This window comes from Grammomys surdaster, unplaced genomic scaffold, assembly GCF_004785775.1.
Source record: "Grammomys surdaster isolate TR1022 unplaced genomic scaffold, NIH_TR_1.0 242, whole genome shotgun sequence".
In the NCBI taxonomy this organism is placed as follows: domain Eukaryota; kingdom Metazoa; phylum Chordata; class Mammalia; order Rodentia; family Muridae; genus Grammomys; species Grammomys surdaster.
Window position 1 is genome coordinate 9,464,285 of NW_021604687.1, and position 22,003 is coordinate 9,486,287.

General features: G+C 42.7%; 1 protein-coding gene across 1 annotated transcript in view; it reads left to right on the forward strand.

Annotated features, from left to right (window-relative positions):
* Window positions 1-16,214: 16,214 nt before the first annotated feature.
* The window catches only part of Rnf32 (ring finger protein 32), a 29,531-nt gene continuing 23,742 nt past the window's right edge, over window positions 16,215-22,003 (forward strand). The window contains exons 1-3 of the mRNA XM_028774735.1: window positions 16,215-16,302; window positions 16,853-17,117; window positions 21,140-21,282. Of these exons, the coding sequence (XP_028630568.1) occupies window positions 16,288-16,302; window positions 16,853-17,117; window positions 21,140-21,282 (423 nt within the window). The 5' untranslated portion in view covers window positions 16,215-16,287. The remainder of the gene's footprint in view (window positions 16,303-16,852; window positions 17,118-21,139; window positions 21,283-22,003) is intronic.

The window sequence follows — 22,003 nt, forward strand, 5'->3', positions numbered from 1 at the left end:
CCCTCTCCCTTCTATCCTTCCTCCTTCCCTTGTCCACTTCAGAAAACCATACAGCTTCTTCCACTGTTCATGGACTTGGTCCCCTGAGGTGTGGTTTCCATCCTCTCCTTTCCTGAACAGTCATCCTTATAAGCCTGTGATGGTTCTAAAAGACTACTACCTTTCCGAATTCCACAAATATTTGCCTGTTTGAGCTTTTTCTTTAGAGTATATAATTTAATTTATTTTTGGTAACTATTTCAACCCAATTGTCTCTTTCCTGATGACTAGCCTGTAAATTCCTCAAAACATGAGCTTCACCCTACTCTTCTCCCTATGCTTAGTACATGGCTGGCAGTCAGGCATACAGTGAGTGAATGACCACGCTCAGGCACATGGCTGGCAATTAGACAATGAATGAGTTAATGAATGAATGAATGAATGAATGAACATAGCCAGGCACACTGCTGACGATCTGCACACTGATAGACAGACAGTGAATGAATGAATACACTCAGCCACAGGGCTAGCAATCAGACAGTGAGTGAACAAACACATTTAGGCACACTGCTGGAAAAAAGACATACGGGAATGAATGAACACACTAAGACATATGGTGGCAATCAGACAGACAGTGAATGAATGATCACATTCAGGAAGAACTTTCCATAGACTGTGCCAAGAAGACTACATTTTCCTATAAACTTGTAAAACCTATATACTGATCTTCAGAAGTAAAATATACAACAATTAGTAGAGTATAAATGGAACATAAAGATTAGCTTTGCTCTAACAATTAACTCTCCAAAGGAGATATTAGTGAGACAATTCCATTTACAATAGTCCCAAAATTAAATAAAACACTTAGACTAGGCTGTAATAGCATATATCTGTAATACCAGCATCTGGAAGTCAGAGGCAAAAAAATAAGACTCCATAAACAAATAAAAATAAGTAAATAAATCTTCATGAATAAATTTAGCCAAGGAGGAAAAGACGTGTAGACTGGAAACTGAGACGCACTGTCGCATGAGAACACAAAGGAAGGCTGGTGAGGTGGCTCAGTGAGTAAAGGCACTTGTTGCCAAGGTTGATGGCTGAGTTCACTTCCCAGGTACTATATCGTGAAAGGAGAGAACTAACTCCTGAAAGTTGTCCTCTGACCTTCCTCATTCGCTGTGGTACTCACGTACATAAACACACACACACACACACACACACACACACACACACACAAACATACATACACATGCGCACACATGTTAAATAAATAAATTTTTAAAATACATTGCAGGAGAAAAGAATCTAATTTTAATTAAAAAGAAGAGAAGACTTCCATAGTCACTGGTTTGGAACTAATAGGCTCAGAAGGGTTAGAGGTGGCTGCTACACAAATCCAACAAATCCAACAACGATCTTTTCAGTCTACACTCCTGGTATAATTTCCTAAAAGCCCAGGAATGTGGTATTTCTTCCTACATCTTCCTTTTACAAAACATTCTAGATGGTGGATCAGGATACATCTCAAGAGGCCCATTCTCTAGCCAATGTTTTTGGTTTTCTAGTTTGTACGAAGGCCAGGCATTGTTACCAAGGAAAGCCAGTCATTTTTCTTGATCCCCTCTGACTTACCCTAGCCCAGGTTCATCATTATACATGTAGCTCTTCAGGGAACCAGATGTGTTCCCTATGTTGACCCTTTCTATTCAGAGAAAGTATCTCATGAGCCAAAGCACACGCAGACAGTAATGGTTTTTCTTCTAGGACTTTTCATTATACAAATGTTTCCTCTATAATCTAGGCATGGTAATGCATACCTGGATCTCAGAACTTAGTAGTATAGACAAGAACACTGGGAGTTACAGCAAGCCCAGGCTATAGAAGACCTCAAAAATAATTGTTTGTTCAAGGTACCAAATCCTCACAAAGCCTAAATCTCAGAAATGACCACAAAGATTACGTGGTATATGTCAGGCATCTCAAAGTTACTAAACCCAAAGGTATCTCAGAAACCAGTATAAAAGCCACTGCAATGACACAAACATTTATTGAAGTATTTAGTTCTTATCAAATCAAAGTCTGTACAAAATCATCTATAAAACTGCAGATCAGATGCAGGCCATACAATTGAGCCAAGTATTAGAGTTGATATTTTGGAAACTACAAATCAATATGCACAATCAAATGCCCTCAGTGAACACTATTCCAACATAACGAGAGACAGAAGGGTTGGCATCCCTCAAGCAGAAGCTTGTCTAGCCAGAGAAGATGGGGCATAGGCTTATCAAAAGTGGCTGACAACTAAAGCAAAGGTTCAGGCTACTGCCTATCACTGATGAGGCGTGCCGGCACTGATCACCACTATTGCTGTTGCCAAGGCCTCCGAAACACATGTTTCTTTGTGGTTGTCAATTATGTTAACAGTCAGCTTGGTGGGATCCTTTTGCTCTCCCTAGATGAAAAGGTAGGTGCATGTGGTGAAGCCCTTCAAAGGCTAGCCCTTGTATCCCTCAGCATTTGATAGAGCTCTCAAGTAGGTCTCCATTAAAGAAATCCTTGGCTCTGCAAGCATTCAGCTCATCGGTAGTCCTAGGGAGTCAGGATTTTCTTAGTTCTAGAGAGTAGTTAGCATTGTACCTTCAGGGCCTTGGACCTGAGACCTTTAGCCTAAAGTCTTCACAGTTCTCTGAAACACTTCTAGGGACCAAGGCTTCCATTTCTCTTCCTTGGCTCTCTACAGCCTTCTATGCTTCACTAACCTTGGTTCCTAACCTTTCTCTTCTTGTCCCTGCTTTAGCTGCTCCTTCAAACTGTTCAGCTGCCTGTTGTTGCCTTGGCTGCCTTCACAGGTGCTGCCATTGGGAGGCAGCCATGGATGCCCTTTATTGGTTTTGCTACTTTTACTGACATTGGCCTCCAACTCTATGGTTCTATTCCCTTTGCAGCCACAACTTGCCGTTTCTGAAGATCTGTCTTTGAATCCTTTCACTCTGACTCTTCCTCAGCTTCTTCAGCTTCCAAACAGCTGGCTACCTCACAGTTTTACAGCTCATCCTGCCTAGTGCTAAGATGCCATTGCTGCTGCTTCTCCACTGCCTCTGTCATTGACACTGCTTTGCTGTCTCTAACACATATTTCCTGCTATTACAAGCTCAGCCTGGTCTACTAAAGGTGGGCAAGAAAAGACTATACAAAAGACGCTATTTATCGAGCCTAATGGTGCAACACTGAAGAGGCCGAGCAGGCAAGCCACTTCAGCAGTATCACAAAATGAACTGACCTCCTGCTTACACAGACAGAGAAAGTGTGCTTTCAAATACAAGCTATGTTTGTACCATCACAGCAGTATCTCTTTTTCACAGGGCACAGCAACAATTCTGCCAAGCCACCCCCTTTGGTCTAGGTCAGTATTTCTCAACCTGTGGAGCGTGACTCCTTTCACAGGGGTCACCCCTAAGACCACGGGAAAATACATTTCCATTATAGTTCAAAACATAACAAAGTTGGTTATGCATTAGCAACAAAACGATCTTATAATGGGGGGGGTCAGCACAATTTGAGGAACTGTATTAAAGGACCACAGCACGAGGAGGGTTGAGAACCACTAGCCTAGGTGAACGTTTACAGAGTCCACGAGGGCTGTGACAGCAAATATCCAGTACAAACTCAAACTGTTCTGGTGGCATTTTGTCTTCAGGAACCCAACACAACCAGCTACCATCACCGTTCAGTTTCCTCAAATGTGTTCAAAATGACTGTGAGAGTGATCCAGATTTTGGCTGGCAGTTCATCTGTTCAAGAGAGTCAGTGCATGCAGCTAGAAACGATCCAGCAGTTCCCAAATAGGAAGCAGAGGTGTCCGACCTCACCCCTATCATTGCTCTCTATAAAAATAGAAACATCAGAAGGAATGCTGACATTAAGTGCTTGAAGAACTTATCAGTAGGGTTACGGAGATTGCTCAGTGGGTAAAAGCACTCTCTGCCAAGCCTGAGGACCTGAATTCTATCTCCAGATCCCATGTGGTATAAGAAAGGGAACGGACTGCCACTTGTCCCCTGCCGCCACTGCATACAGTTATACACACAATGCAGATAAATAGGTATAAAGCACTTTGAAAGAACTATCGTTAATCCAAATACTGAATCAACCCAGAGTGAGGTAGGTCCCTCTCACCTATTTATTTGCAACTCAGCTTATGAATTTAATTGAATTCAACAAAAGCCCTCAAAACTTTTGTGTATACACTCAAGGTGATCCCAAACTGATAATGGAAAGACAGAGGAGCTGAGACTGTCGTACAACTGTGGAAGCAGAATGAGCTGGGGGAGAAGAGCACAACACAGTAAATGCTTGCTTTCTAGTTGCAGCAAACAAGACACCAGCAGCAAAGGGGGTAAAAGGAACACCTGGCAGCAGAGCAGGACAGCTTGAAGACAAGACTCTTCCAAGGACAAGGCCGGTTTCAACTGGCGCTGCAGAACAAGGTGCTCACAGAAGCTAACTTCAATCAAAACTAAAACCTGATGCTAACTCAAAGGTATTGTAGCTTTAAATGTAAAATGTTACTCTGCAAAACTTTTAGAAGTCCTAGGAGAAATCCTGACACCAAAACAACCCATGGGAGTGGGAAGAACGGATTAACTGGACTTCACCAAACTTATGTTTATCCAACAAAAGACACTGTTAGGAAAACAAAACCATATACTGGAAGAAAATATCACAAGTTTTCTTTCCTGCAAAGGATTTGTATCCGACAAATACAATGAACTACAATAACTTCATTTAAAAAAAAAAAAAAACAGGCCCGAGGATTAAACAAGTACATCACTAAACGGAGTGTGTAGCTGACAATGAAGCCTCAACACCACGCTGCATTTTGGAAATTCAAACCAGGATGAGCGGGAGCAGAGAGAAAAATTAACAGTGCCACATGCTAATGAAGGTGTGAGGTACCCAGAACGCATCCACTGAGATCCAGGCAAGTGGCAATACCTTGTGAATTTGGCAAAGTTAAACAGTGACCGTAGGACTCAACTACTCATATTTATCCAACACAATGAATGCAAACACATGCTCACAGAGGAATCACTACAGGAATGTTCATAGTTAATTGCTTGTAGTTTTCAAAACCTGGAAAGGACCCAGATGTCCATCAACCAGCAAAGGAATAAACACAGTGAGGTTCTGTCACTGACGGAATAAATCTTAGCAACAAAAAGCCATGCATGCGTGTAGTGGCATGCGAGTATCTCTAGTGCATTCTGCCCACTCTGAACCAGGTTTCAAAAGTTACATATTCTAAATCTTCCTGGATGTAACACTGTAGAATAGGCAAAGCTATTCAAATAGCAAAATAGGCAAAACAGACAGGTGAGCTGCCACTGCTTTGAGGAACCACCCCAAGTAACCTTAAAAGAGCAACTCTGTCTGTGACAGTGGTTATGCTGCAAGATCTGAGTGTGGTAGTAGGTATGTGACTGCATTTGTCATGGAATGGGGAAATGTAAAAGGACTATGTATTTTATGTCAGTATATTTGACTTTAAAAGTACAAACACATCAATACAGGTTAATAAGACTGATCTTATTGTAGAGTATGAAGCCAAGGGATGGTAGTGAGTATTTATGCAGAGTCTCCCGTGGGGACAGCCCACTGCTACTGGTGATGCTGCGGTATACATGCTCGGGTTCCTGCTACCTCTGGAAATGGAGAACAACACAAAAGCAGCGTCTGAGCTAACCACTCAGCAGTCAGACCAATCACATACACACAAAGCTCCCGTCCCAGCTTCTAATGTTTTCCTGACAGCAATCATTAGTTTAGAACTAGAAAAAAAAAGACAGAAGAGCAATGCTGATAAAAGTAATTAATCTTGCAGAGTAACCAACCCCACTCAATAAAAGACCCTGAGACCCAGTGTTCAGATTGAGATTATATACTGTTTTTTTTTTTACCCAGTTTTTACACTGTTTAAACAAGGATCTTTTTTTTTTAAGCCCTGACTTTTAAAAGGTCACATTGTGCAACATTTTTCTAAAATCTTTGTCTGGTCTCACAACAAGGTAAGTTTCCTTAATGCTGCTACAAACCAGGTAAAAGGCATGCCGAGGTGAAAGTTAAATAAAAAGCTATCTCAAATAGCATTTTTAAAAGGCAAACATCAACCTTGTAAGTATTAAAAGCACGTTCTAAAATCCACTCTGATGACAGTTTAAGAAAGCCGCTTTTATGTGCTGGGAGCCTGGCTCTGCAAGGCCTTTTAAATGCCAGTGTTTACCTAAAAATGCAGGCAAGGACCAGAATCTGGCCTTGAAGAGGCGCCTTTTGACTGCACACAGTGAACCCAATCTTTAACCAATAAATTGTTCCACACCTTTGTCTCTGCCAAGAGAGGCAGAGGTCTGCTCTCACAAGAACGCACAAGCCTCTTTAGTCAGGTGGCTCTCTCCCCTGCACCTCTGTACTTGTTGGTTTAGAGTCTCTGAGTGACAATGCACATCACTGGTGCTATGGGGGTTTGTGCTGTCATCTGTGCTACCGATTGTACTTTGCCTTAGATCAAAGCCCAAAGCTTCTAGAAAGACACGCAGACCACAAAGTGGCAAGTAGCATGCCATGTTTGACACAGCAAACAATAAATGACTTTCATCAGCCTGATTAAGAATCCCATGTTTTCAATGCTAAGTCTGATGTCTGAAATGATAGAACTTTCTACATTCTCAAACAAGAAGTTTCAAATATGAAGGAAAAGACATAAAGAGAGACCACATACCACAAGTGCTGAAATTCCTACTGTTCAAAGAACTGCGGTTTAACCTGCTATTGTACAAAGCTCATTGTAAGGTTTAAGTTGAATAGTACACATTCAAACCAAACATGCTAACACACCACTATTTTCTCGGTTGGAAACAATCTGTTCTGTATCTCTCCCAGACCAGACTGCATCACCAGCCTTGGCCATGTTCAACAATGGCTTTCCCTGTGAGTTTCAACTACAGATGCCCGCCACAAGGAACAGCATCAGACAAAACTGGATTGGAAGTAACTTCACCTGGACTGTTATACACTCTATCAAAAACGCCACCATCCGCATAAAGTCACCTCTTACTTAGAGTCTCCATTCCAAGGTGCAATCTGAGTGCATATGATCTGACCCACTCCCTACAAAATTCTGCAAGACGACAACTACTTCATTTTCTAAGTGAAGAAATTGAAACAAAAAGGCTAAAAAACCCTTCCCTAAAACTTCACACATCATGTAAGTGGACCCAGTCTGGATTTGAACATATCTCCTACTCTGCCTCTGTGTCTCCCTCCATCCTTCATTTTCTCTGTAGTATTAAAGATGGAAACTGGAGCCTTGCACATGCTAGACAAATATTTAACCACTAAGCTACATTACCCACCCTGTTTTTTTTTTCTCTGAACAACTCAAACTTTACTACATCAATGGCAGTACCCTAACACGTGTATTAACATATGGATTGATAACCATGGATCCTAAATAGGCAAAGAGTAAACTGGGATACCAGAGTCATTGACCTGTCCTCCTTGTGTGTGTGTATGCGTGATGACAGAGAAAAACTATCCAAGAATCCCTGTTCAAATGGCAACCATGGAAGTGGCAAAGAATGGTTCTGAATCTCGCAAAAGCAAAGCACAATAACCAGGCCTGCATACTCATAAATACTTTACAATGGTAGACACATTTTTTGTTTGTTTGTAAACAGGGTTTCTCTGAGTGGTCCTGGCTGTCTTAGAACTTGCTCTGTAAACCAGGCTAGCCTCAAGAGATCCACCTGGCTCTGCCTCCTGAATGCTGGTATTAAAGGCACATATCACCACCACCTAGCTGCTAGACACATTTTAGACGTCATTATTGAACTTATTAGGAATCTAAAATTCTCCCTCCAAATTTTTAAGAACGCTATCATTAATGTGTGTGATGTGTGTGTTGTGCATGTGGAGGTCAGAGAACAACTTTCAGGAGGAGTTGGCTCTCCCCTCCCACCCTTAGGTGGGTTCTGGGGATTGAACTCAGATGGTCAGCCTTGCAAGTACTTTCCCTACTAGCCTAGCTCTAAATTTATATATTAAGTATTTATATATACATTTCCTGCTTCTAAGTTCATATACTCAATGTCCAGGCCTCACCCTGAAGCCTCTACATTCAATAAGCCATACACTTAAGAGTCCACATACCTGGGACCCCTACACTTGCAGTCTATATATCTGCATGCACACGATTGAGGCCCACATACCTTGAGGTCTACATGTCTGGAGCATACACAGTTGGGGCCCACATACTTCAAGGTATGTAGTAGACTTCACATATCTGGAGTTACACACCATGGGGTCTTCATACCAGAAGTCCATACACCTGGGGTCCATATCTGAGGGTCTATACACCTAGGCCCTACACATCTGGAGTTCATACATTTGGGGCCCACATACCTGAAGTGCTTACACTAGTGGTCCACACTCCTGGTATCCACATCTCTGGGGTCTATCCATCTGGAGTCTTCATACCTGAGGCCCACACTCCCAATGTCCTTCACCCTGGAGCCCATATATCTGGAGTCCTCATACATTTCTTAGGGACGGCCCTGACTGTTCTTTGTAAGCACATACCTCTCTTCCTCTTTCCTGTTTAACCATGTCTTCTTAAGTCTTAGGGCTGTTTCTCTACCTGTTGCTCCTTCCAGATGCTTCCCCGCCCCCTTATTTTGCCAAGTCTTGATCTTTGTTGATTCCTATGGCCATCCAAATCTTCTGACTCTAAAGCCTGGCCTCCAAATCCAGCCAGAGAATTTCAAATAAAAAAGCATTTCAAGGCAATCGTAAAAGAGTATTGCCACAACTGAGGCAATACCCAGATGCAATTAAATATAGATGGTGTCCTTAAACCCAAAGCTGCTGTATTAACACAATTTCTTCATGACTCGTGAAACAGTGATCACGGGAGTGTTCATGGAACTGTTTATTGCCTTGTTTGTTCTTTGACTATTTATGTTTATTGTCTTGCTTGTTCCTTGACTATTTGCATCTATTGTATTGCTAGACCCTCAACCTAGAACTGACCTTAATACTTTGCATGTAATTAAAATGGTATAAAAGCAAAAAGGAGGAGGGGGATGGGATAGGGGGTTCTAGGGAGGGGAAATGGGAAAAGGGTATGGCATCTGAAATGTAAATTAATAAAATATCCAATACAAAAGAAAAGAATAAAGGAATAGTGACAGTTTTTATAACAAGATTTAGTATGCATGGAAATATAACCTATCAGAAAGATTAGTTACTATTGCCAAGAAACTGTCCAGACAAAAAGAAATGGATTTTTCTCTGTGGAACGTCCTTAAGGATTCAAAGTAGTAGTGTAAACAAATATTGTATGAAATAAAGAGCCATTCACAACTTTACATTTTTTTCAAAAAAAGGTATTTACTTCAAAATTCTTCATTTATGGAAAAGGCCAGGTATATAAATTACAGAATAGCAGTTTAGTGCCCTCATTTTTAATACTCATCTGTGAATTCATAACTATTGAGCTCGTGGACTGATATCTTACTTGAAAGGTTATATAATGATACATGTCATATGTGATGATGCCCAAGCCACCATTAAGCTGTCTTTTCTTTATGTGCGCATGTGCAACCATTTTCAGTTACCTGGACAAAACCACTAACATGGCCCCACTAAAAATGGGGGGGAGGGACAAAACTGCAGATTCACTGGGAAGTACATGGTCGGACCCTTCAAACTTGGCTCCAATCTCTCCTGCCTATGCACATGCACAATACCAAGCACAAAACACTGATGGGCTGTGGCTAGATTCTCACCTCCCACACGTTCCCGTAAATAATCCCAATAAAACTCATTGGCTCACCAAGTTGGTCTTTAGTAGTATCCTTTCTTTGGTTTGTTGCCAGTTCCCTGTCTGAGGTAGACAGATGAATGGTCATGTCTCCCCAGGAATATTGTCACACAACACCACGATAAGGTTAGTATGGTGAGCTCCTGTGCATCCTGACCTGCTTTCCAGTTAGGACCAAACAGAGAAAACCAACCATGTCTATCTCTAGACTAGAGGTGAGACACCAAAGGTCACAAAATTCATTTTAAAAGTCCCAAAGAAAACCCAAAACATTGTGAGGGGTGAGTGTGGGGAGCTAAAACAAGACTAGAAATACTGAAAGCCTTGATCTCCAGTAGTCAACAGCCCCAACCTAAGGAGCCTCAGAACTCATACTAATAACCTATTGGCTTTAGATCACATCACTCAATGTGCACGTCCAGTTTCAACAGGAAAAGACAGGAAGGTAAGAAAATGTACTTTTGAAGCCAGAAGGCAGCAACAGACAAAATCATGGCAGAGCCGGAAGTTAACCAAGAGGAGATTTAAACTGCGATTAATGAGATAGTGGCCACTATGGTTAGGATGCTACGGTTACGTTAAAGGCTTGGTCTTCACTGTGACAGTGATGACATGGTGGGAAGTCCTCAGGCTATTGGAACATCCTCTTGGGAAAAGTAAGGGTAGAGATAGGATTATGGCCAAAGTAAAAGGACCCAAAGTTAGTTCTCTTGTTACAAAAAAACCTGATATAGGATTCTGACTCACTAAGGCTTCTGGTCAAGCCACACAGACTCCTCCTCCCTCAGAAACTCCTACCACTGCATAGCACCCAGTATGAGGCTCTCTCCAGAGTCAAGCTGATGCTGGTATCGTTGTCTATAAAACTTGAACATCAAGCTCAATAGTATTTTTTTTTCCTTTTATAAAGTAACATGCCCTGCTCTAGTGAAACAAGTCAGTCACATGCGATGGCAGATCAGAAATATGAGCATAGAAAGGGAAAGAGGATCAAAAGGAAATGCAAGCTGAAAATACTGTAACAGAAATGAGAATCGCCTTGAATGGCCCATCAGAAGAATGAGCATGTCCAACCAGAATCTGTGGGCCAAAGATTTATCAGCACTTCCCACTAATGGGCTAGTACATGAAGAACTACCACATCACCAGAAACTAGGAAAATTCAAAACCATAATACAATCTCCTAACTGATAGGACTCTAAAGGGGAAGCCAGGCATGGTAGTTCATATCAGAAGTCCACCACATGGGGGACTAAAGCAGAAAGATCATGAGTTCAAAGTAAGCCTAGGGTAATATTGAAAGCTTGTCTCAATGTCAAGACAAATGTAGGAAACAAGTGTTAAGAGAGCCGCAGAAGCACTGAAGCCTCAGACCTTGCTTGTGAGAATTAAATGTGGAGCGACTGCCGTGAAAACCAACCCGGGAGTCACATACACTGATCAGTGATTTCACTTACACAAAAATGAGAAGAGATGCAAACCTGAGTGTTCACGCCAATACTCATGTCTGTCCACATATGATCATAATCAATTGCGATGTAAGTGTATAGCGGCATTCCACCAAGCAAAGAGCAATGCACTGATACATGCTGTGATATCAAAAGACCTCAAAAATGCCACACAAAAGAAGCCAAACACCAACGCTTATGTATTGTATAGGCATATCTAAGTCTATGGACACAGAATATCAATCGGCAGCTACTAGTGGTAGGGTAGGGCAGACTGTAACATGGGTGTAGGATTTATCTCCACTGTGCAAACAGGAATGTCTTAAAACTAAAGGACAGCATGACAGCACTGTGGACGTATCAAATGCCACTGAGCTAGTCACTCTACAATGATCAGTGTGGTTCTATACATTACCTCAAAGAATTTCATTTAAAAATTGATGGAAAAGATTGAGCAGGATGGGGAAAACCCGAATTCCTTGCAATCAGGAAGGATACATGAGGACTGATCTAACTAGGCCAGACTAGGCTATACAACAAGTTACAGACCACCAGGGATACCAAAAAAAAAAAAAAAAAAAAATTTAACAAATGAAAAGCTCAGGAAACTGCCACCAGAAGACCTGACTTTTAAGAAATGTCCAGAGTCGTCATGCAGATAAAAAGAAAATAATTTAGGACAGAAACTCAGAACTAGTCTGTTTTTCCACTTTCCAGACTGATCTATTTGTTCAATGAAAAGGAGTGATTACTGGGTGACTACAAGTTAGGATAAGAAAAATGAGTGGCAACATGTTATAACTCAAATATTATAAGAGACGGGTAAGAGGACTGGCAATCCTTCACCAGTACCTGCACTGGCCAGGACAGAGTTCTACGTTACTGGACTCAAAAGAAAATTTAAAAAAAAATATTTTGAAAATCAAACCACTAGTCTTCAAAATTTGTAGGATGTAGCAAATCTTTATGGTCGACCTATTTTAGATAGCAAAACATCATGAGTTAATTACTTGGACAAGGTGGGGAAATGGGATTTTTTTAAAAAATAACTTTATAAAGTTGGAGAGAAAGACAGAATTAGTAGGCATTGCCCAAAGCAATCCACATACAGTATCATGTTTTAACTTCATCACAACCCTAAGTTGTGGTAACAGAATCCCTATTTTCATTGAATTTCTTCTTGCTCAAAGTAACAGAAAACTAGACCCACAATAGATGCAGCCCTGGGCTAGCTCCAGGGCTCAAACTACATCACCCATCTTGGACTGTGTCCAAATCCCAATTCTGCCATTTCCTGTATAATCTTCCTTCTAAAGTTCACCTGGTGGCCCCACACCTCCAGGCTCTTACCCCATGGTGCTCACGGAGCAGATGCAGCTGCAGTTTCGTGTCTTTTCTTGTTCCCACATTCAGTAGGAAGAATTAAAGGAATTTTCCGATGACCCCCTCCCCCAATAAAAACCAGTTGAGTTCCTGTGACTAGCCCAGCTAGGCCAGGTCCCCAGTCCGCACCTTATGATATCATGATGATGGTTCATTATAGTACCAGAGTTTCTAACTAGTTTAGATTGGCCACATGTTCAGTTACAGAATAATGTCCAAGGCTACTATTGGGGTAATTAATAGATATCCCATGGCAGGATGCAACAAGGCCCCTTTGAAAACAAGAAGCCCATAGTTCAGGAAAATAAAGCAACTTGCTAAAATTCCAACATCCAGAAAGTTTGAGTGTAGGTTTAAACTCAGGTCTAGCTAATGGCATCCAAAAACTTTACCCTCTTACACTTCAATAAAATCCAGTCTTAAGACAGCAAAAAGGTGGACTTACTGCTCTCACTGAAACATGAGCTCAGATTATACTATTTCTTGAAAGCACCTGAACGACCATGTGAAATTCATAACTTAAAACTAACTCATTGTGAATTTGACTTTTAAAACAGTTGGCCTGCTTTTAATCTGCTTCTACAAGCCTCAAGTAGTAAGAGCCAATTCAGAAAGTTCATTGCCAACGACAACAACAACAACAAAAAAATTATAACTTTTTAAGTGGAGTTTTAAAATTATATTGTTCCGAAGACTTATCATGTATACCAGATTTATATCGACTGTGGGGACTTTTTAGTGACAGAAAGCCAATCTTCCTGCTCAGTAACTTCTGTAGACTTTACGGAGGACCTCGCATTCTTGTGTTTTCTCTGCACTTGCAGGTGAATTGTATACAATTAAAGGTGCAACAAAGTCACTGTCATTCCGGGCAGGAGAAAAATCAATACACTATTTCTGCTTGGTATCAGTAAGTGAGAGACTTTTAAATGATCCCAGGGGTCCAAGCCTGGTTGAATGGACAGCGGGGGTGCAGATTTAGAGGGGTAGGAGGAGATGTCATGGAGTGCAGAAAGGCTAAGTATCACTGAAGCCGCAGGGACAGCTCCCTCCACCCTCACCTTCAGAGAAGTCTTGAGACCCTAGAGCTCAGAAGGAGCCGCTAGAGGGGGCGAACGTGAAAAAGCCTGCACCCGGCAACACACAACAGGCCACGATTACCGGGAGCCCAGGCTGGACAATGCAACCATCGTGAGGTACAGTAGGAAGCCGGGTGGCAACGCCACAACGCTCGCAAAACAGTCGAGGGGCCGCTATGAAATCTTCCGACTGAGGAGACGACAGAAAGCCCACTACAAAGGGCCGCCAAGGTCAGCGCATCCTTGGGACGCACTCGCAGCCTGGCCGGAGCGCTGCGGAAAGGACGCCGGACAAACACCACACAGCCGAGGAATCGGTGGGAGAGCCCGCGCCAGCCACACTTACACGCCCAGGGCGCGCGCCTCACGACGACGTAACAACACCGGCGTCCGGACGCTGACGACATGCGAGGGGCGGAGCCATGACGTAAGCGCGGAGCAGCGAGCCGCTCGCGGCAGGTGAGTCTAAGGGGACGTCTGGGCTGCGAGTAAGGGGGTGAGCAGAGGGGAACCGGCGAGCATGCGCACGGAGGGCCAGGCGGAGCCGGCGCGCGTGCGCACTTCTTAGTGCAGCGGTCGCTGGTTGCCGTAGCAACGAGGACCAGTTCTGAGAAGGTGCGGCTGAGAGAGGGGAAAGGCGGGTGAGAGTTTGATCCGCAGCAGCGCTGTCGGACGGATAAAGAAGCTCTGGTGCAGAGGGGACGAACGCGGGGTAGAGTTGGGGCGGGAGGTCCGGGTCACTGTGGGCGGTCCGCGGCTCCTGCCTGCCTGCGCGGCGCGAGGCTGCGATGTGGCCAGGGACCTCACGGACCAGACGTCCAACGACTTTATCTCTGGGGGCGTATTTTAAACTTCTATGCCGTCGCTCCAGTGCATTTCTATTGACGCGTGTATTAATTGCCTTCTGATCACTGAAATCAATTGGTGATGGATTAAATGTCTTGTCTCCTAGTCCGGTGTTTTCCTACCTGGCACAACCTTCTAACCGTGTGCAAGCTAATTACAAACAGGCAGTTTGCTCTTGTGGCTGTTAGTGCCAGGCAGAGGTTATTTATTTCTCACCTGTTGCCAGACTAAAGGATCACCTCTTCTCATTTATGGTTTCTCATACAGTTGGACTACATCTGGCACGTTTCGTTATTCTTTAAATTATACAGTTTTAATTCTTTAAATTATACTAGAGAACTCTAGTGAGGCAATTTTTTTTAATGTTCTTACCTTGATATTAGTCACAACGGCACAATAAATTATAGACTAAGTAGCTACCTATGGTTAATGATGGTAAGAATCTTGTTGAAAAAGTGAACTTTTTTTTTAATGATGTATACTTGGTCGTTACCAAGTTACAGGCATTTTGAATTTGGAAAATAATAACAGTGACCTTTCAGTATTTTATATGCCTTCCTCCAACCAAGGCCACGGTAAGGAATACTGCATACAAACTTCTTTCATAGATCTTCATGCCAGCATTGAAAAGTACCGAGAAGGTGAGCACATTGAAAACTGCCCTAGGCTTCCGAAGGATCTGAACAGCGGCTGGTTCTTTCCTTCGTCTTAAATCAGGTGTCTCACACATTAGTTTCTACGGGACTCACTTTCCTGGAATCATTTCAAGTGTTTGTTGCAGTGCTGGGGGTAGAACCCAGGGCCTCATGTATGCATGAACAGCTGCTCTGTGTGCACCTTTCTGAAACTTAGTCCTTAATACTATTCCATTATGTTGCTTTTTAAAAAGGTGCTTTTTCTCTCCACTGTAGAATATCGTGGACAGCAATGGTCCCAAAACTAAAAAGGTCAATAACAAATATGACCCCCCATTTTTAAGGGACTGGGAGCAGCAGTAACCATTTATGACTGTCTTGGGCAGAACAGTCCCTTGTCAGCCCTCAGGGAGGTTATCGTTTGTATAATCCTGCAATGTCAGCATTTCTGTGTATTTTATAAATGCAAAACTGAGCCAGAGATGTTTAAGTAGCTTGCCCAGAAAAGTAGAAAGCAGATTGGGACCCGGTATCTGTCCCCCCATATTCTGTCTGCCTGTGCATTGGCCAGGCTGAAGGTGGTCAGCGTGAGCCATACACCCACCTTCTTCACTGTTCCCCTTCTTGTCAGAACACAAACAGCACGCTGCTTTCCTGGGCGTCTCTGTTCTCTCTTGCTCCTGCCGTCTAACGCACATTTCCCTCTAGAAGACGTGGGCTAAATGTTGTCCTGAAGGGTCGTTCATTTATGTCTCATTCTGGTCCAAGACTCTGCTCTAAGACTCTGTTTTTGATTCTAGATTGTTCTTTATGGTCAAGTTCTTTCTAGCACCGTTGGTAAGCTGTTTGAGGACAGGGGTGGATTGGGCTATGACTATAAATTGGACAGCACGCTGGCATTCGTGTTACCGTCTCCATAGCCCTAACTGATCTGGATGTTTACATACACTCTTACTTTATGTTACAGCAGAAGAAGGGAAGTTACAGTGATGTGATGCTAGAGACTGTTAAAGCCACACCACAGTGTTTCCTGATACAACATGATAAAGAATAAGGTATCCCATCCTCCTCTGAACCGACCCATGCTTTTATTTACGGGGTGTAGTCTAACTGGACTTTCTTCAGGTATAAATAGTTTACAAACCTTGTGTTCTTGGGGAACTGTGAGCAGGAGTGGGAGGTGCATGTGATATGGTTAACAGACAGGCTCTGGGTGCTGCCTGCACACCTCTCCTGGCTCAGAGACCTGGTCTTGCAGGAAATATTTGAAGTTTTCACCAGAGAGCTTATACTTAAGAGCAAGATTCGTTTTAGGGTTTGCCTGGAGTGTACTTTAGTTATAGCAAAATAGCAAGGTCTTATTTAAGTACACACAGGTTTGAACTTATTGGTTTATAATTAAGGCTCCAGTAATTAAATGAAAAGATTTCCCTTTGTTTCTACCATAGCTGTTGGGCCTGGGGTTTGCTTGGATCAGGTATTGTATGGCATTCCTTCCCACTCACATGGTAACCTGCCAACAGGCAGCAACAAGGTCTCAGCTTTCTTCTAAATAATGTTACATGCTGCTCCACTAAATAAGACACTCCCTTCCCATTTTTTTAGGATCATTCATCTAAAAAAGGTAACTTAGCAGTCACTGCAGTTGCCTTACAGGACCACATATTACATGATCTCCAACTTGGACATCTCTCTGTAGCAGATCCTTGTAAGATAAAAGCAAAAAAGAAAGAGAACAAGTCAAAATCTCTCAAAAGAGATGCAACAGCCGTAATAGATACTGGGCTTAGAAAAACTACAGAGGGACCTAAAGTGGAAGATCCAGAAGAGGAATATGTTCTCGACCCCACACCACCACCGTTAACTTTAGGTAAGCTAACCTGCTCTTTTTTTCCTTTGGCTTAATTCTAACTAACCCAGTGTAGCCTTGTCAGGCTGGACGGTGCCCTGTTTACAGAGCTGAAGCAATGCTGTATTTGGGGTAAAAAGACAACTTTGGCATTTTCAGTTTATTGGCAGTCAGGTGTGTTGTTAATAAAGCTTTAATGCCAGCTCTTCATCTGCCAAGGTTGTTTTCACTCTGGAGGAAAAGTATTGGTGGAACTGTCCATAGACAAGATGACTGTGGGCAATACTCTTTGATGAAGTTGCAGCAGCAGAGGCAGGTGACTTGCTCTTGTGAGTCTGAATTCCTGAGTGTGTACATTGTGTCTGTAGCACTCCACATACTGCCAGAGTTGGATCTGTGCTTCTGTGTTTTTAAGTCCTGCTGCCTTCCTTTGCATATTTTATTGGCTTTGGGAGTCTCCTCCTCTAGCCCATGCTGGCCCTCAGCAAATGTCCTCACTTGAGTTGAGGCAGCAGTGTCTCCAGCTGTGCACAGGCCAACACTAATGCTCATGCTCCTCAGCCCAACACTTCCCTCGACTCTGTGTGGCGATCCCTTACTTGAACTAATTGTCTCACTGTTCCTTATCCTGGGGGTCTCCTGACGACATGTTCACAGGCTCGGCGCTTTTTGGGGAAACACTTTGCCATCAGCTTGAACAACATCCACAAATTTAGTGCCTTCTCCATTGTAACTGGATCCCTGTTATACACTAGGGCCATAACTTTTTCTTTGAAAGTCTCACTGTGTGGTTGAAGCTGCCTTAAATTCCATCTCCTCACTGCTGCTCCCACCGTAGGCTGATATGACTATTTCAGAAATACAATTGTTTTTTTCTATATTTGTAGTTTGGCACATAGAAGATTTCCTCTTACCTTGGCAACCTCTGCATGCAAATTTTTTCTGTAAAATCAAAAGCTTTCCCCGTTCCCACTTGAAGGAAGCTCTTTACTTCCTCTCTTGGGTACATCTGGGTGACTTCAACTCTGATGTGTTGCTCTGGAGTGACAGTGAACCCTAAGACTGTAGTACTGCCACGGTCTATCTTATCATCAAGACAACTTCAGAGGGACAAGGGGTACACCACATACACAGCCCAGATACACTAGACAAGAATGGATCATAGGGCAATGTGACATTTCGTTGTGCTGCTTAGATTGGAAAACAAAAAACCAAAAACTTACAAATTGGTTTTGGAATGTGCCCTTGATTATTTTCAGATGGTAGTTGACTGTAAATCATTGGAACCTCAGACAGTGCAACCACGGATAAGGAGGCATGACTGCAGTTGATAATTAGCTCACATTAATTCCCTGGTACCCATCATTATACCAGCATATTAAGACCACAGAATTCTTTATCGCATTCTTGCAGTCTTTTGTAAGTCTGAAATCATTTTATACTGGAAAGCTACAAATAAAAGATTCCTAGATGACTAGGCACGGAAAATAAGTCTGCTTATAGCTATTGTGTTGTAGTGTAGGTGTCAGAGACAGGAGGTAGTGGGAGGCCTGCACAGCAGAGAGAGGAAACTCACTCATTGCCAGTTACCTGGTTTGCACCCCTTTTGTTTCCTTTAGCTACTGGGATGAGGAGAAGAAAGTTTCCACATTTGATTACAAGTTCAGGATAGCCATCCAAGAGTGACAGACATCTTGAGAGAAAGCCTTGTCACTGATGTTCACCAAAAAAGCCTTTTCTCAGCTCCGATGCTTGTAGGGCAGGGTGCTATGGCAGATGTCTGCTTGTTCAGATTAGAGTCTGACCTCTGACAGTAGGAGTCACTTCATTACAGTAACACTCATCATTGCTCTAAGAATAAACAAAGACTGAGCTCATTGCCCAGGATGGGAGGCATTTCACCAAGACAGGAGAGGCCCTGACATTTTAGTGTTGGTATATTTTACCAGAAGTAAATCTAGTGAAGTGAATTAGGCTTCCATATATTAGATGTGAGTTTGGAAATTACAAATGTTGACATAATTTTTGTTTGTATGTTTTCACATGTGGAGGCATGCCATGTGCTTGTGGAGGCCGTATGCCAGTCACTGTCTGCGGAGGTCTGCATGACTCTGAATTGCCCTTTCCCAAGGGAAGAAGGAGTTGACAGCAAGGTTGGGGCTAGGGTAGTGACTGTGGTAGGCTCAACCAGCTTCCAGCAGTGAAAGCTTCAGGAGAAAGTGTCTCTTCTCCAAAGTGTTACAACTCTATATGACAGACAGACAGACACTCTCAGACTGTCTTTGTTTATTCCTTGTGGACAGGCTCTTACATACATTTTGGGGTGGTTTGGGGTCTAAAGGCAGGGGCTATTGGCTTGATCTGAGATGTTAAGGATGCCTTATCTGCATGTGGAGGGGCTTTGGGTGTTCCCCATATATGACTGACTGGTACAGCTCTCTCCATTGGGTGTCATGGTCACATGTCCCAAGACAGGAACCTGGTTGGAAGTAGATGCAACTCCTACCATCCTTAGGTATGAGGATGGTACCAGGGTTTCTGATCCACTCAACCTTGCCAAGTTTTTGTCTGGTGACACAGTTCCACTTGCTCCACAGCTAGAGGTTGGCATCACTTATTTTTTGAGACAGAGTCTCTGAACTAGAATTCACCAGTTAACCTAGACTAGCTGGCCAACAAGCTCTAAGGATCTCCTGTCTCTGCCTTGCCAGCACTAGGATTATAGGCACATAGTACCACACCAGCCTCTTACATAGATGCTGGAGATAGAACCCACGCGTATGTAGATAGCATTCTACTGACTGAGCTATCTCCCCCATTTCTGACATGCATTTTATGATTATTTCCTCTATTATTTTGTATTTTTCTACTTTGTGGTTTGCATTTTTATCTAGGCCAGTTTCATTAGAAATGTCTCTTTTGAGAAAAAACATCTTGGATTCTATCTACCGTTGGCTCTGGTTTTATGTTGGCTCCTGATTTCTTGGAATTTCTGCTGTTATCTTTGTTACTTCCTATTTGTTTCTTTCCCTTTGTTGTGTTTCCTTTTCCTAACATCTTAAGTAAAACACTGTTTGCAAATTTTGTTTCCTGGCAGATGCATCCAGATAGACACATCCCTGAGAATTGCTGCTTATTCCCACATGGACACCAGTGCTGTCATGGCTACTCAGCTCTTAGTACTATGCATCTTCGTGTTGCTCTCTTGTTTTTTTCTGCATCCCAAATTATTCTGTCCCATGGGTATCTGTTCTGTGACTTTTCCTAAGAAGACATGGACAAGTCTGTTTACCTAGGAAGCATATCCATTATCTTCTAGCCTTTCAGAATACATTTGTACTTCTACCTTGATTTTTTCTATACCAAGAGTGCTTTCTGATAACCCTCTGTCATAGCTTCCCATTTCTATAACATTTATTGTATATCATTGAAGATCTTGTTCCAGGTTGATTTTTTTAATGTACCTTTACCATTATGTAGCAGTTTGGAGATAGTGGTTTACACTTACAGTCCTACCAGCCCTATGCCCAGGAATGCTTCAGGTACGTTTTCAAAGTGAGTCTCCCCGTGGAGGACCTCATGTGATTGATACTCATAAACTTAAGGAAGGAATGTTTCTTTGGGTAGCACGTGATTGATGTGCACTTTGTAAGGGTCACTAGTGAGGGCAGCAAGGCAGGGCTGCAGAATGACAGTTAAAATAGGTGAGAAACATGAAGGAAAGTGGCCAAAAACAAGCAAACAAAAGCAAAAAAAAATAATTGGTGTTCTTCAACTTCTGTACAACTGTCAGTCCTGCTTGCTTGAAAAGTCACTTAGCATTCAGAATGATGACAGTCTGTATAATAAAAACATAAATCATTATTGAGAACTTGAAGGGTCATCACTGCCTTCATCCCTTCATAGAAAAGCATCTTGATGAGTGTTGTAAAAGGTTAAGCTGTAATGCCTCTGTAGAGTATATCTGCATACAGATTGTCTCTTTAAAATGTGACTACGTATGCTAACACATGAGCTTACATTGTGTCTTGTCTTTCCTGTAGCCCAGAAACTAGGTCTCTTGGCACCTCCCCCCTTGCCACTGTCCTCAGATGAATGGGAGAGAGTGAAGCAGAGGTCACTTCTGCAAGGGGACTCCATGCAGCCATGCCCAATATGTAAGGAAGAATTTGAGCTCCATCCCCAGGTACATAGAAGACAAAACTTTAAACCAGCCAGGCACTGCTTCCCTAGTAATAGCCAGTGAGCCACGCAGTTCCACCTTCCTTGTGACTTTCAAGTGAGAGAGACAGAGACAGAGGAGGGAGTGGGAGGGGAGAGGAGAGAGAATGTGTATGTATCTGAATACCATCACTTGACAGTGTCCACTTACTGGTGTGTCACTTAAAGTTCAAGTATGCCATTTGCATGAAAGAATGCTTTGAATATCTTTAAAATTTTTATGTGAGAATCCTGGTGTAAAGTAAAATCTTTGTTCACACATCTATTAAAATACAAAAGGTGGTTATCCTGGTTTGAAGAAAGCTCACGACCTGAAGCACAGACCCATTGCTGTGCCTGCCTAAACTCTCAGCTGCACAGAGCCAAGGTCATTCATGCTCTCAAACTTTGTGGAAAACTGATGCTTTCCCCGCCCGAGGCTTCTGTAGAGTGTGTAGCTTTAGCTTCTACATGGTAAGACCTGAGACAGCAGCTGAGAAGATCCAGCATGCACTCAGGCAGCAGCTGAGAAGATCCAGCATGCACTCAGGCTTAGGTTCCCCCGAGCTTATGGGCTCTCCTGACTGCACAGACTTGAATATGCTTCATTATCAGCAAGGAAACTCAGTTACTACACTTTTGCTCTTTGGTAATGTGAATGACAAAGATGCTAGAAGTACACTGATTCTTCCTCGCCAAGAAGACCA